Genomic DNA, 16,986 nt, shown 5'->3' with positions numbered 1-16,986 from the left:
AAATGATACTTAAAATCATAATAAATTGAAAGTAAAAGGTTTGGACAAAGCAAGAAAAATGAAACTGCACGGAAAGGGGGGAGGGGGGGGGGGGACGAACTCGAATCCCATTCGAAAATGGAACTTGAGGCTTAGAAAAGGCTTTATCATAAAAATCATGAGAACATAAAAGGAAACTATGTATATTCAGAAGACTTCTATTGGTCTTCCTAAAAACTCTACATTTGACAAACTGTAACAGTTCTTTAGTTGTTACGAATAAAAGTCATTGTTGGGAATTAAAAAGAATTACTGCTGAGCATTTAAAAAATATAAATGGAACTTGACTGTGCTGCAATTTTGCAAAAATTTATGTACACAATTGATGTACTTCACACTTCTCAAATAGCTTTAGAAAGGACAGCCACTTGAGCTAAATTTATTCACTGCCATTTTCGGGAGAATTATCCCCTAAATTAATTCGTCTGGTAAAGGTATTTTGATAATCAACAAATCTTGCTTAGATAATTCCTCTTGAGGTAATTGCTAGCATATTTGTGTCCAAGTTTCCAATAAAATGGACTATCGACCCGGAAAAGTGTGTTTTAAAAGGTTTCTGAAGTGGGCATCTGCTCAGTTTGCTGGAAATCCGTCCACCAAATGTTGTCATCTAACGCATGGTCATAAATAAAATAGCAAGAATTCAGCATAAAAATAACCATTGTTTTACACGACACACTAACTGTAGAAAGTAAACTGTAAAATAAAGCAGGAAATCCAAACTCAGAAGCATGATTATTTAGCTCTACCAAACTGCAATGCGATGTTAGAGCAAAACTCAGTTCTAGAAGTCATTAAATACCTTCTTTCTGTACAGCATTTTTCATTTCTCCTGGTTGCTTTCGTTTGGATGGCCGATCCTTGCCAGGAGCAAATGCACACTCGTCCCAAATTAGCAAACACTCGTCAACTTCTTCATTCGATAATTGGGAAACGATTCTTTGATATTCTCGATCAAAAGTAGGATTGTTTTTTTCCGCTTCATCCAGAGTTTGCGAAGCCATTCTTTCAAATTTTCGTTCTACTGGAATAAATTTGCTTTCATCACTCAATTCTTCTCCTCCAGAGTCTTGGGCCTCATCTTCCTCATCAGTGATCTCTACAAATTCAACACCACCTTCGTTTTCGTTATCATCGCAGTCTCTGAAGTCCAATTTAAAGGTGACATTCTTTTTTGGCGTTGGCTCTTCGATGATATACGATGCATTTTCATCATCAGAAGAAAATGGACTCTGTTCATCGGTATCTGGCTTTGTGAATAAGCCCGGTGCGATACCTTTAACGTTACTCTCAAGATCATTATCCGTTGATTCGTCGGAGTCATCGATTGACTCATTATCAGACAATATTAATTTTGCTGTTTCTTGCTCTATTAGCATGTCAATAAACTTGTCCTTGGATTGTTCATCAACAGGTAATTCAAAACTATTAACAAGGACTTCGTCCACCATGTCTTTATGAAGAGGAGGGATTTTCTTAATCTCTAGATCTGCCACCTCTTCGGCACGAGTGACAAAAACACTTTCTGAGGCTGCTTTGGCCACGTTCTGAATTTTATCATGTAAGCTACTTAATGGAGATTCTGATAGTTTACAAACGTCTTCTAGAGCAGAGAGAACTTTTGCGTGTGATTGGTTTACGGAATCTGCGTTTTCTAAAGTGTTGAACGAAGATAGACTCGAAGAATTGCTTGAGGATTCTACTATGTTCATTTTTTCAGATTCCACAGATTGCAAGTTTTGTTTTGGACTGAAATGGGGATCAGATTTCACATTAACCAGGGTTTCATCACTTTCTGAGTCTTTTTTCTGATGTATCACAGATTCAACGAGAGCTTTGCATTCTTCTATACTTTTTTCACTACTTTTCATCAGTTCGTCAGATAGCAAGTCATGTTCTTCATTTTCTTTACCACCTGTAGACAGTACAGATGATGCATTCTCAATGGCAGTAACTAGATTTGAGCTGAGAGAATCTATCTCTACTTGCGGAATAGTGGATGCTTCATTAACATCCAAACTGGGCACATCTGAACTTAAAATTGGCATTTTTGAAATCATACTGATGGGACTATTCCCATTTAAAAAACCAGAGGAATTATTTGAAGGAGTGCTTCCACTAATACAAAATGCTGACTTGAGTGGATTTTGAGTTTGGCCATTTTGAGCAAAAGCATTGTATGGTGAACCTGATACGTTGTTTTTCTCTGGCTGGTGTGAAGAATTAATATTCATTACTTCAGAGCATTTCGGAACAGACTGATTCGACTCGACCGTTTTTTGAACTTCGTTTTCCACTGTTCTTGAACCACAAGTTTCTGAGCTCTTTCCAGAACTTAGTAGTGGATCAGGTTGAGATGACTTCTCATTTTCCATGAATGATTCTATGGCTGAGTCGTTGAGATTTTTTGATGCAGAAGCCATGTCAACGGATATTACAGTACTTCCGCTGACAAGTTTCTTTTTTGTTTTCTGTGAAGAGGATTTAGGGTTCTCCATCACGTCAATGGACATCACAACACTGGAAACTGGCGTACTCATATCTGTAGGTCCAAGAGAAAAGATTTTGTTTCTTTTTCCTCAAATAGACAATTAATAATTTAAGACTTATGAAATATTTCATAGTTAAGGAAAAGACATTGATAAAAATTTTTACTTAGATATAGAGCTATTGAAAGTTTTGTTAGTCCTCGATGGAAGTTGACAATTGTCAAATTGAAATATAATTTCATGCTGTCTTTGGGCACAAAAATTGACTAAATCATTTGAAACTAATTCTTTGTGACACTAGATTCTGAAATCCAGTTTCTCCACCCAATGTGTCAAAAATCATTCTGATGAAAAATTTGCCTGGGTCCTCCAAGTTCTCTTTTCCCATGGGTAGTCACACGTGTAAAAGTAAACTTATTGTAGGGGCTGGACAAAAATGTTTGCAACTACCTACTGAAAAAAGGAGGAAAAATAAAGATGAAAAAATCAAAGAGAGAATAGAAAAATTGTAGACACGGTACGATCTCCGCATTTTCAATATGCGACACATGACTGAGTTCATGCTCATCATTCTTACAAATGATCCCCAGGAGTAATCAGAACAATGCTGTGGAGCACTATACAAAGTCACAAATTCGATTACATACAATGCTAAGGGCCTAAAAAAGCCTGCTCAACTTAACATTAGACGAGATGAAGGCAGACTATCCTGCGTTTTTCTCCAATACAGTTCCATAGAAATGAAATATGGAGACAGAAGAAGTTTGCAGAAATATTATCACACCAAATCGTATTAAAAAAAGGAGGATTCAATACAAATCTTAATGCCTATTTGAAGAATTCTTGGTATAACCTCAGTGCGTACCAATTACATCCAGAAATATTACATGTATTTGATATGATTACCATATTCAGTAGGCAGAGTAACAAAGAAGGAATTATCCTGGGTAACACGGACTGTGGAATTAGGAATTCAAGGAGACATACAAAAATTGTTAAAATTTACGAGTTGGGAAACGCTTTTCGTTCTTTCCGAGTGAAATTTACGTGAAAGTAAGCAATTGTTTGTTAAAGTGAGTTTCAGAGTCGATGATAACGTTTGACATGAATTTCAATACAAACTACTGAATCAAATTTGCCGCAATTGAACCCTCTATAAAACCAAAAAGAAGTGGATACAGAAAAATATCCTACGGGTAAAAAAGGGATCGATAGGATTTCATTCTGGCCAAATTGGAGCCAGAAGTCTAGGTCCTTTGATCGCATACTCGTCGTTAATGGGATGAGACCTAACTAATTAAAATATAAAGATTAAAAATCTCTAAATCGAACAAAAACTGAACAGCTTATTTTTCTCAAAATAAATATGTTATTTCTACACCTCAAAATCAGCACCAGATATTTGATGGAAAGGAACAGTCAAGCAAATTGCAAACAAAGCACATTGAAGTTATTCGATTAGTAAGAACAGTAGTTATCAATCATGCTGGTAACATCGCAACTATGTCCAAACAATCTGAACGCAATATTCTTCTCGCTGATTTGTTCTTACCTTGAGAGGAATTATTTTCGGGGTGAAGGTCAGGTTCTGAGTACCACGTGCAATAACCAGAATTGTTAGTTGTCTGTACAGCTGCTTGAGATGGAGTAAAGTACTCAACTTGAAGTGATTTAAAATTGTTCCTCTGTTGCAAGAATCGTATGTTCTCATCTCTTTCTAAGCCGTGAGGTATCTCATTTATATTATCAAAGGATACGTATCTCCCGTAATAATTATCAACGGCTGTTGGAGACGCTCGACCGTAGAGAGAAGAAGATGAAGAAAAGGAATTACTCCTGCAAATTAAATGCAAATTATTTTGCTTGGAAATTTCTTCAAAATTGGTAGGCAATGCAGTAAATTTCTGAGAATTCTGCTGTGGGTTCCAATTTTCTCTGTTTGCCATTATTCGATTGTATCTTCTTTCGTTGTTATCAGCAAAACTTGATAAATCAGCATCATCTCCTTGACTTGAATCACTGAGACTGAAGTCAATTGCCTCTGAAGAGGAGTATGCGTTCTCAGGGAACGTGCTTTTGTGTAATCGGCAATCTGAAGCGGCAGATTCTGAATCTGAGTACAAATTTTCATGCTCCTTATATTTTCTCTGCTCGGTTTCATACCAAATACTGCGGAAAAGATAAGTTTCTGGTCTAAGACTATAAGACAATTTAGGTTCATGAACTTCACTGTTTTTCAATGATGTCTTCTCAGAATAATTTCTAATTCGGGGGCAGTTGCGGTTTTCCTGGATCTCAGCATGACTGATTAATATTGGGTTCGCCTTTTTCCATTCAGAATTCAGACCGACTTTGGTTTCATACTTCTTTAAACTTCGGGGCATGCTATGATCAAAGAAACGAGTTCTACAAGATGGAGTTTTATTTTCAAGAAGTTGGAGCTCTTCACCCGGGGAAGATTGGTGATGACTAAAGTAATGAAAAATTTCATTATCTCTTGGAAGGTTCCTCTGGGAGGATAGATTTTCTTCATCTCTTGCCAGAAATTCCTCCTGCAACTGAACCTGGGCGAGCATATCTTCAACAGTCCTTTCAATTCTCTCTAATTCTTCTTGGCCGCTGGTTCTCCTATTCGGTTGAAAACTAGTCAGGTGAAGATGACTACCGTAATCGTCCAAGTTTTCAAAACGAATGACTTCATTGCAAGACGAGTTGACCTTTTCATTGAGACACCTATGGTCACTGATAAAATTTTGAGGATAGTAACTATTGACTCTGTTTATGAGATTCACTATGACTTCATCCAAGGTATCACATTCTGCGTCAATATTAGAGCATTTAGTGGAATGGTTTGCACTGGAAACAGAGGTGCTATGATCTTCCAACAAAAATGGGTCACTTGGTGAATAGACACATGCTGACTTCCTGAAGATTCCAGTCACGTCCTGACATGGTTTCAATATTTGTAAAACTTTCGACAGCTGTGCACTCATTTCATACAAAATTTCATCAGCATTATTTTGTTTCTTCGGCTGCTTTCCTTCATTATCTATAATGTTGGAGATGAAGCAGGAATCGGAAGATTGCTGCTTTAAAAGGTCAGTATTTGTCCTTTCCGCCGAAAATTTCCTCTCCGAAAACCTATCACCAGCCATAGAACAACCGCATAAATCTGTTGAGACAAATGTACGAATTGGGAAAAATTTAGATTTGACTATAAGTTAGCGGTACATTTAAAAACATACTTTTTAACTTAGTGAGAAATTGAAAACTGACGAAGAATTGTATTGATATAAAATTAAAATGTTTATCACGACTAACCCTAAGAATTTGTAGCTACACAAGCTCTGCTGTCTTTTAGTTTTCACACTTTACTTTTCAGAAACACTCCAGATCTCTGCTATAATGGAAAAACGACAAAGAACCCATTTCAATGATGTACACTTCTTTTTGCAGGAATAAAGAGAGTAATCATGCAATGATTGTACTAAAAAGGTTAATATATCCAACATTGAATCAATACCTTGGATAAGCTGCTGACATTTTATTTTCCCCTGGGATTGTTTAATTAATAAAAGAAGGAAAGATTTAAAAAAATGGTATTGCTTCTTCACAAATACTTCAAAGGCTGTAAGAGGATAGTTAGAGTTAAAGCAGCCCTGGAAAAGCTTAGGAGAAGATTACACTTAACATTAGGAGTTTCATAAAACATGAAAGGACGGTGGATAATATTTCTGCAAATACAAGCAAACTTCGGTGAAAATCAGAGGAGAATATTACAAAGATTCAATCACACATGATTCAATTTTACATCAGACTTTGATTTTTTCATCATTATTTTATAATGCTTTCAATTTGTTTCCCTCTGAAAAATAATCGGTAAAAATTAGAAATTATAAGATTGGCTTATTTGACTTTAATCAAAAAAATAAAAAAGAAGAAAAATAGCAACAAATGGACATTTTGAAGTGTAAAATTCTGATGGGCAGTTTTACAGTCTTATCAGCGTCAAGGACTAAAAAGATGTAAAGTTCTATTGAAGTACCAATTTTGACATAACATTTGATGAGTATAACGAGGCAATGCAAAGGTTTTGTCTGAAATGAACTCCAAAGCTTAAACAAACAGAAAAAAAACCCCTTGAAATTGAGGCTGAGTAGAAGGAACCGTACGATAGTAGACAGAACTTCACATCTATTTTCTGTCTAGTCTAATTCTCCATGCAGATTCAGGGTTAACGTTAAAAATCATGTTCTTGACACACTGAGTCAGTGGCAAAAATTTCAGGAGAATTAGACCGAATCGAGCTTGCCTTGCTTTGGTGGGCTCATTTCATATTGACGTAATGCTCTTCCATTAAGAGCTTACCTTAGAAATCTTTTTTTGAGCTTTGGACTTGATCTAGGGCCAAACCAGCAACGCAATCATGCTTAATGAGAATTCGATCAGAGAAAAAATTGATGAGATTGAAAATCCTCAATTCTTATAAAAACTGCATTGACAGAGACAGTTTTTAAGAGAAAAGCAGTCTGGAAGTAGATACTCAATGATGAAAAAGTGGACTTTAAGCAACTTCGTTGAAAAATTTGGGGGATTACGCCATTTTGGATGGGTACTGTTATTCAGATTATTCAAAAAATAGAGAGTACTTCTTTTCCTTGAAGCATTCATTAGCATAAGGAATCAAACGCCAGTAATCTACTTGATAATCATGGTTTAACTCCAAATATCTTGATTCTATTTTCCTTCAGTAAAGTGTTATGATGATTTAAAATTGTGTAACAACCTTTTTTACGGAAATCTGTAAGGATAAAATTATGGCATGAAAGAGACTCGCCAGACCAAAAACGAGTACAAATTTTGTTTTGAGTTTGTAAAACGCCTAAACAGGGAGGGTTAACCGTTGAAATGTGATCAGGCTGTTTAATGTCCACTGACCAAGATGCCGATATTCCAATACCAAAGACTCTAAAATACCTTCTGACATGTTCCTATCTGCTTGATTTTTCCTAATTCCTTGAATATGCATGGCAATTTATGGGCACCGATACTTTACAATTTAGAAGCACAGAAAAAAGAGGGATGCCTTTACCGACTTCAATACTTTCTGTAATATATGGGTATTTTATTGGGTGATCATCAAAATTGACTAGTCCTAGTCACACTCAAACTTCTTAGAACCATATGAGCTACACACTCCTGTCAAGAATTTTATGGGAAAAAATGCAAACTTTTCGAGCACATCCAATTATAAACAAACGCCCCAAAGTTATGAAAGAGGATCATGAGGGATATGAGAAGACTCCTTCCACCTAATAACGATGGGTCAATATTACTGCGGCATGAAAAATATGAAGAATTATGAGAAGACAAAAGAAATTACTAGAGATGAGGAATTGAGGAATTCATTTCAAAGAGAGGATTCTGAAAATTCAGGTTTTACGAGGGCTAGCTTTTAAAAATCATTCAATAAGAGTGAGATTCAGTGCCAGAGGATAAAAATTAATTAATTCATACACAGAGAAAAAACATCCACAGAGGATAAATACTTGAAGTGCTTATTCACAGAGGGCAATCACTGCTGCTCTTCGTAGTAAGGCATAAAGTGAAATGGATACTGGAGAAAGAGAAGGAAAATAGTGCAAATAGAAGAAGAACCTTTTACAGTTAAGGTCACGAATTGTAAAATGACTAACTATCGTCAGTGTTTCAGAAGCACAAGTAACAGTTCACAAGGCAACCAATAGATTAGCATTCATGAGAGTTAAGTGACAGACACTGATAACTCATACACGAATGAGTTAAAGACTCAAATAAGAAGAGTCTAATAAATAGATTCTAATGTTTGATGAATCTATGGGTAAATGAGTGATGAGTACTATTTTGTGATAGTGAAATTTGTAAAAAGCCGAATGACAAATGTCCCGTGTTTGTGAAAATGTATGGGAACTCAAAAATAAAGGTGATATGTTTAATATTTAGTTTTTTTTTTTTTTTTTTTTTTTTTTTTTTTTTTTTAATGGGGCATGAATGAGAGGGCCTAAGGATCCGAGAAAAAAAAATTAAGAATTTCCTAGGGATCCAAAGCCATAACAAATAAGTCTAATATTAAAAAACTGAAGCAAACAAAAATAATAGATTACCTGATTTTCCAGTTGTATCTGATGTTGGGCTATCTACTACATTGTTTTTAGCGGCCTCTGAAAAGTAAAATAAAACATTTAAAAATTAAGAGCTGAACAAAAAATTGTGACTCATTGTATACAAATGATACTATTTTATGGTGGCTTCTAGTTTCAAACTCAATCACAGAGGAAAAATAGTGACAGAAAAAAAAGGATTGAGGAAATATCATTTGTTTTTTAAATTAGTTTTTTAAAAATGTAAAAGTGCAAACATGAAAAATCTTTCTCCCACTTCTATCACAATAAAAATTAGGAGACCCAAGACTAAGATGCTTGGATTTTACAACTTCCGCTGAATTAGCTAAATTATTGTGACATTTCTAAAAATTTATACACTAGTACAGATGCCATAGTGGATATGCGTGTTATTCATTATCACATTAGAATCAATAAAAAATCATCAAGGAAGGAAGCAGCCAAGAGAAAATGTCTCATGTACAGGAGGAAAAATGAACTACCATAGCTACAACAAAATACTAACAGTTTCGTTCAAAAACGGATACCAGGAAGAGATAGCCTCATTACATATACATGCCTGTAGGTAAGATACTGTGCAAGTGAGATAGCCACTCTCAAAGTCTTACTTTTACTTGACTGATCCCCACAAAAGAATTCCACTTTCATGGCTCATTTCCATAATTAGAATGGATGCTTTACTTTATACAAGCAAAATCAATATTGGGGTAAAAACTATGGGTTAGTTTTCCTCAGAGCCTGATGAGACATATTAAAGGAATCCTGGGAGACACTGACTTACACTATGAGGCACAAAAGAGAAGGATTGCAAAGGAAGGGGATACAGCAAGAATACGCCAAACTTCTTAAGTCAAATTAAAGTCATGAGCAAACAAGCATATATTGAGCATGCTAGGTGAAAACTTATAAGCAAATTAAAAACAATTGGGCATGATAGGAAGGGATGAGAAAGGTCAGTCGGTATTTGTTAGTATGGCAAACAGCAAAAAATAAGTAAGCAAAAAACCAGGTTTCTATTCAGTATTAAACACAAATAAGTAAGAGATTCTGGTTATAATTTCATCCATGTCATAGTCCATGTTAACTGTGTCGACAGTGACAAGGATTATTGGTGAAAGGGGTGAGAGCTTTTCAAATTAAGTTGCAAAATCGGTAGACCCTGTTCAACCAATCCTAATCTGATATGAATCCTAAGGCGATAATTGTATGAGTTTAGAATTAGAGTGCTAAATTAAAGTATGATCTATTTACCTCTAAAAAGTGTTGTAGGGGTAGAGAATCAACTGAGGAACTTTAATTAACTCCAACAACGACTTCTCATTGAGTTCCTACTTAAGATTAAAAATATTTTAAGACTGCATGATAAAAAATCCACAGAAAGTGCTGAGAAGACATAATATCTATCAATGTACATGTACAACTTCTCCTTAATCAACCCGCTGAGAAGAAATACAATTTTTCATCGAGCCAATAACAGTAAAATAAATGCAATATATGAACAATATTTGGTCAGATATCTGGCAGATCCTTGTTTCCGGGAAAAGAGAAAAAATACAGACAATTATGACCCACTCTGCACCGCGACAGGATTACTGATGAGGAACGCATATAAAAAGAATAACAATTTACGGCTTCCAATGGGAAGGTAGTTATCTGGAACGGAGCATCTATACGCTTACTGTTGTTTTTTTGTATATAGCTTGATAAGCAGCGGTCTGGGCGATTGGGGCAGGATTTAACCTTTGAGGACTAATACTTCGATCTTTTAAACACTCGAATTTGAAGCTAGGCCGGGTAAGACAATTCTTGAGTCTGTCATTATCTAAAGAAATAATTTCATCTTTAAATAGAGACAAAGACCAATTATTCTTGAAACTTCCACATTTTTCATTCGTAAAAGACGTATGCGTTGAGGCAGGTGATGATTGACAGCAAAATGAACTCAAATTGGTGGATAAGCTTTCAAATTTTTCAATTAGCTTCGAGACACTTGATGCACGTTTCACATTAGAAACATCAAAGATAATGTTCTTGTCAGGGATAAAACTACTTGTGTACGCACGTTCATAGGTTTTCAATATTTTTTTGGGAGCGCCGGAACAGCTGGAAGGTAGATCTAGGGAAGGTGTCAGCTCAAACTCAATAGATTGGTACAAAAAAAATACACAAACAACGTTGGGCTTGTAGTTTGGAATAAACACATCTATTTTCGATTTGTGAATTGAACTATTAGCCTCTTTTTCAACATAATAATTAATGTCTCTATTTTCAGTGTGTAATTTAAAACTGAATACTACACTACAGCAATTTGAAATCTCCCTCAAAAAGATCATACTTCGGTTCAGAAAGGATAAGCTTATAGATACACTTTCATCAGAATTGCAAAACTTTACAGGAGAGGAGCACTTTGTAAGTTGCTTTGGAGATGCACTACATTCCTTAATGCGCAACAAAGGCTTCCTTTTTATACTGTGAAGGGAACTAATTTTACGGGGTTCCATCAAACAAGAGGAGCGAGATCTCAATATGAGAATACCTTCTTTAGATTTGGATGTATCATTTGAAGACTTTGTAGCATCCCAAACAAGGGATAACTCGTTGTCTTCCCGTGTGACACAGACACATACTTTTTTATCCCCAGCTGGTTGGATGCAGACGCAAACATCTTTTTCATTATCGTGGACAGATATCAAGTTGAGAGCCTCGTCTTCTGACAATGCAACATCCTCCACATCAGTGTTTACATCTCTGAGGACAGGTGGTGCACCCTTCACATGCATGAGCTCATTTTGATCGATAATGAAGGATCGAGTATGTTTCGTGTGAACCATTGTTGAAAACCCGTCTTCCAGATCTAAATTGTAATCACAATTCTGAACACAAGTCTTCAGATCTTCTTCTTCGGGAGCTGATTCTTGAAGCTCTTCTGTGTCTGTATGGGTTGTAATCTGGGGTTCTGGCGTTGTGAAATTATGTCTTTTCACATCTTGCATTATTTTAAAAAAGTTATTTTCAGTTTCTTTCGAGAATGGTTTGTCACTTTCTTGGAAGAGCGTCACTGTTTCGTTATTTAAACTGCTCAAACAATCGGGCGTGACTGAAAGCGATCTATCACGTTCATAGTCTTCATCATCAGATGCTTCCATGTCTTCGACATCGGTGGTTGGAATGTTTTCAGTCGCAACTGCAGGGCTTGAAATACTCACCGAGGGAATTCCAAGAATGGTATTCGAATCACAATCGCTTAACACAAATTCTTCTGTATCAGTTAATCCAGAGCCAGTTACGGACGGAACCTTAAGATTCAATGAACTCTTACTTTTTCCTTTGGTTTTTCTTTTCCGCAGACCATTATTCGCGCCACTTGAGAGGAGGATTTCCTCCGTGTCTGTTGATGGGTCTATATGTTGAGAATCGACAGTTAACCTATTTTTCTTTTTTACTGATTTAATAATATCACTAGATTCAACAAAACCACCATCGATGTCCGATATTTCAGGGGACTGATACTGATAACTGGTAGGCTGATACTCATCAGATGAGTCTGCTACTTCTTCAATTTCAGATGTCCCTCCGGTCTCCTCACTTGGTGACAACAAGCCTGACGGGTTTGCATCTCCTAATGGCAGAATTATTCTTGAAGGAGCCCCACTTTCATCCTCCTTCACAAGATGAATTTCTCTGACAGGTGTCAAAAGTTCATCCAATATATCGTCCCCATCTTCAGGTTCAGGAGTTTTCGATCGGCTCAGTTCTCCGTCATAATCAATGTCCTCAGTATCTGTTAATTTGTCATAGGGAGCTGCTTGGTTGACAGTCAAAAAGCCTCCAAGCTCAGGTACTTTTTTGGGAACTCCTTCATCATCTGAGAGGTCTTCAACATCTGTTGCCCAATCTTGTGTGCCATGGACCAGCCCCTCGTTGTTCATGGGCTCTGGTGTAACAATCATTGGTTTCTTCTCTCCATGAATAACTACAAATCGTATTTCAAAATCGTTTTCAATATCAGGTAACACCTGAGAGGATTGAAAGTGAGGAACGGAACTGGACTGATCCTGACTTTTAGTTATTTTTGGAACCATGTGAGAGGTATGAGGTATATCTTCATCTGTGTCTGAGAAGAAGTCTTCAATGTCCGTGTTACCATCGCTAACTTCTGCACTCAATGCTTCAGGTTTCATTATATGTCTCGATGGGGAACGAGTTTTGGGTTCCTCATACAAAACATTTCTTGCAGGCATAGGAGACAACTCCTCTCTATCCGTGAGAAGCATATCTTCAGTGTCTGTACTATAATCAGCAGGCTGCGCTTGAGGCTCGATTTCAGCGATATAAACCGAAGAGTTCGTATAAATATTTCGCTTGCGATTTTTTCTTTTTTTCAGTCCAACAGGGTCGACTGTTAGAAAATCATCAAAATGGCCATCTTCATTGTCAGAGTAAATAATTTCAGTGTCTGTAAAGTCGCTCAAGTGGGGTGACAGTGACCGAGGGGATAAAAGATGACTGGCCCCTGACTTTCCAGACTTCTTAGTAAACTTCTTGACCCTTCCTTCGGAGAAATAAGGCTCAGGGGTAACACTCGGAGAGGGCGTTAAACTTCTGAATTTATCCTCAGAGGTAATATGGGTATCATCAGTATCCATTAGATGATTTAATAGGACAGAATGATCTTCATCATAGTGTGGATTGACATCACAATCTGAGTCTAACAGGTCTACGTCTGTTAATTCTTCAGCATCAGAGACAGGTAACTGGAGTCCTTTATTTTTGTAAGCTGGCTCAGAGAGTGATCTGGTGAATGAAGAGAGCAATTTCTTGATTCCATTTTTTTTGGACTTGATGCTGATAGACTCCTCAAAAGAGCCAGGATCTAGAATATCGTCTACGGAGAATGTCTTAGGATATTTGTAGATGTTCCTCTCTTGGGCATCATTGTCATCAGAATCCTGCATGTCTTCTACATCTGTAGTGGCAGCATCATCCATTCCAAGTCTAATAATTTTGAGGGTTTGGTCAGTGCTAGCTTCTAAGTCTTCCGTGTCTGTTAAAGGCTCCGGTGTTGATCCAATTCTTAGATATTTCAAGGGCAATGGTTTGGGCCCATCTTCTGGCGTTATTGCAATCACAGGAATTTTCTGATTTTGAGAAGACGCCATTCCACTCAAATTCATTTCGCCAAATTTATTCTCCTCAAGATTTTTAAGCTCCAGGTTTGTTGCTCCTAACATCTGTGAGCCAGGTTCCAAAGGAACGGAAGGGGGTTTTTTGCTGCGTTCTTCAGATAATGATTGCTGCGATTTTTGGTCAGCACTATCATAGGAGCAGTGGTCCTCCGTCAAAACTGTATTCAGAACTACGGTTTGTTCCGAACTAAAAGGCGCTATCTTATCTTCAATGTCAGGCAAATTCCATGAAATACATCCGATCGACGACAGAGAGATATTAGATTGCTGCCACGTTTCAACCTGTGAAGAGATCAAATTTATTGTTTAAAAAAATAAGTTCTTCGAGACAAAATATTTCCGAGTGCCAATTTCACCATTTTGTGAAGACGATCATACTTCACTAGTAAGAAGTATATGTAAAAACCACAAAAAAGGAATATCAAGTGGCGATTTTGATGGAGATTCAAAAACAAATTTTTGAAGGTGATGAAAAAACATAGATTGAAATTTGTCTAACAGGCTATTATCGATGCATGAGACGTTTCTTGTTGAAGTTTAGGCATGGATAAAATAATGAAAAATTTTACAATGATTTAGAGTCAACGATTTTTGAGATTTTGCTGTAGGTAGGTTTTGCGAAAAACCATATGCTAGCAAGCTAAAAAAAGTTTTAGAAAAAGGTAATAGTTCCAACTCCTTGAACAAGTGACGGGCACAACGAAAACCTCATCCTTGTAATGTAACACATTGAATAAATTGCAAGGAATTAGGCGCATAAAATTCTGCAATAACTGGCACTATTTTAAGACGGAGAGGCCTGCAGGACATTCATTTATTACTCCAATGAAGTAAAGATTGTTCAACTTTAGACTGATGATAGTACACGGATTCTCATTTGTAAATGAAGGACGAATAGGATGAATGTACAAAGTATTTAGCAAAATTACCCCAATTTTATTCAGAGGTATGGGTCTAAGCGAAAGCTGAGGAGAAAATGTGTTTGATACGTAATTTCAACCGACAAGTTTCATTGAGGATTGAAGGTAGCAATAGAGCTGTGTGCCACATAAATCCTTAAATAAAATTTAATAAAAACAAACTGATTGCTTGAGATTGATAAAATCACAGCTTCTACTAGCATACAATGCGAGCATAACTTCAATGCGTCGGTAAAGATGGCAGAAAAACTTCGGGTGGACAAGCGCGAAAAAAGTGGAAAACTGAAAAACAGCTTTGAGTGTCATTACATCCAACTAAAAAATTCAATACAATATAGCGTTCTTTCGCCCCATTTTTTGTAAAGATCTTGCCACTGGCAATGGCTTCTTAAATTGGAGCAGACAAAATGTGACTAAGTAGAGGTATGACTTTAAAGCGTGTACAGCACTGAAAAAAGCATGAATAACAGCAGGATGTTGGGGCATCAACAAGCAAAGAAGAGAGAAATGAAGAAAACTTAGGAGGTACGATTGACTTCATATTTAAGAAGATAGCTAATCATAGGATAATTTTTAGAAAATTTATTGGCTCATTCGAAATTCTATCCATAATCAATTCAGTAGCTTCTTTTTCTGTCTTGAATAAATGTTCAAAAAAAGGTGCTAAGCAATGCAAATGTCAAGCTGCATGCTTGCGAATAAGCCAAGCTTATGGATAATATTTTGACCCGAGAGTCCATGCATACAATAAATCATCTCTTAAAATAATTAACAGATATTGACAATAACCTAATGAGTAGCACTGCAAATTTATTAATCTATCGGGTCAATTATCTTGTAATGACGGTTTCAACAGTGTGTGAAGCTGAGATGGCTGGTGGTAGCAGCAAATGTAGGTATGTCTGACAGGATGAGCTGTACTTATCTACGGGCACTACAGTGCATACATCGAGCGGAAAAAAAAAAAAAAAAAAAAAAATAATTAATAATACCTCAAAACTGTTTTTTAGATGAGGGAAGAGGCTTGTCTACATCCACTAAAGCAGACTTATCAGATGAAGAGCCGATACCCTCTTCTTCATCAGAATCTAGGTACTGAAAGCTATGCTTGACACGGGGAGGTGTCCTTGCCCGGACTTGAAGTACTGGAGACAATTGTTCTTCGCAAACTTTTTTTGAGCATTGAGTTAATCTGACTTTCGATTCATCATCCGAGCATATTGTCAGGTTCGTTTTACCCGGTGACTTTTTAATAACTTTGAATTCATGAGATCCCTTGTGAAAAGGAGACATTTCAATATTTTTAGAAGTATGAGTTAGAATACTATCTTTGGAGCAGATGCTTCGGTCATGTGATACTACTCTGTCTGCCTGAGTCTGGTTCTGAGAAGATTTAGTCGAAATTCTAGAGGTATAGGAGTGACTAGAGGATGAGACTGTTGAATGGACGTTACTACTAGTTTCTACATAATTTTCAATGGAGGAACAGGGTAGCATAGAGGAGTCAGTTTTAAGCAAAATATTAGTGCTAACAGACGGAGAGGTTTTAATGTTCGGATCAACTACAAGAAAACTTCCTTGAGAGGAGGAGGGTTCTTTCACGACTGAATTAGACGGCTGCGAAAACAGAACATTTAAGGAACCAGAATTTGGTCCTGTTTTTTTGTACTGTGTAAATACTTCAGATGTGAGGAAGCTTGATGTTCCATTGGAAAATCTCCGTTTATGACATGGACTTGATGAGAGAGAGGATGATCCACGGTATCCAATGAAAGTAGGATCGTAACAACTAAGATTATTAAGGTTAAATTTCGGATCACTTTTGCGCCTTAGTCGCAGTTTTTCTTGCTCTCTTGGGGAAGAATAAACACCAAGAGTTGCAGAGGACACTTTTTTGAGATTTTCTAATGTTTCTGAAAAGGTGAAATGTTCAGCCACATTCGATGTGCCAGAAGAAAATTCGTCTTTGAAGAGTACTGAATGAACATTTTTTTTGTCCGAAGTCGTGAGCAAATCTGAGAGGGCTGAGGAAGAACTGACACTTTTTTTGCTCCTATTTTCAAAAGAAATGATCTTACTTTCATTTTTAAATTTGTTTCCTTCTTTTGAACTGGATATTTTGTGAATAGTTTTATGTTGCTCACTAGGCATAGCTATTATTTCCCCAGATGTTCGTCTTGTTGTGACTTTA

The 16,986-nt window shown here is 36.6% G+C and overlaps 1 protein-coding gene across 1 annotated transcript in view; it reads right to left on the bottom strand.

Moving 5' to 3' along the window:
* Positions 1 to 16,986, bottom strand: part of LOC109035693 (uncharacterized) — a 60,763-nt gene that overhangs the window by 18,469 nt on the left and 25,308 nt on the right. Inside the window, exons 3-5 of the mRNA XM_072298862.1 lie at positions 11,226 to 14,157; positions 8,672 to 8,728; positions 842 to 2,581 (exon numbers count right to left, since the gene is read on the bottom strand). Coding sequence (XP_072154963.1) covers positions 842 to 2,581; positions 8,672 to 8,728; positions 11,226 to 14,157 — 4,729 coding nt within the window. The remainder of the gene's footprint in view (positions 1 to 841; positions 2,582 to 8,671; positions 8,729 to 11,225; positions 14,158 to 16,986) is intronic.

The sequence above is a fragment of the Bemisia tabaci genome, chromosome 3, assembly GCF_918797505.1.
Source record: "Bemisia tabaci chromosome 3, PGI_BMITA_v3".
NCBI lineage: Eukaryota > Metazoa > Arthropoda > Insecta > Hemiptera > Aleyrodidae > Bemisia > Bemisia tabaci.
The sequence above is the reverse complement of the archived record's forward strand: the minus strand, read 5'-3'. Positions and strand labels throughout refer to the sequence as shown.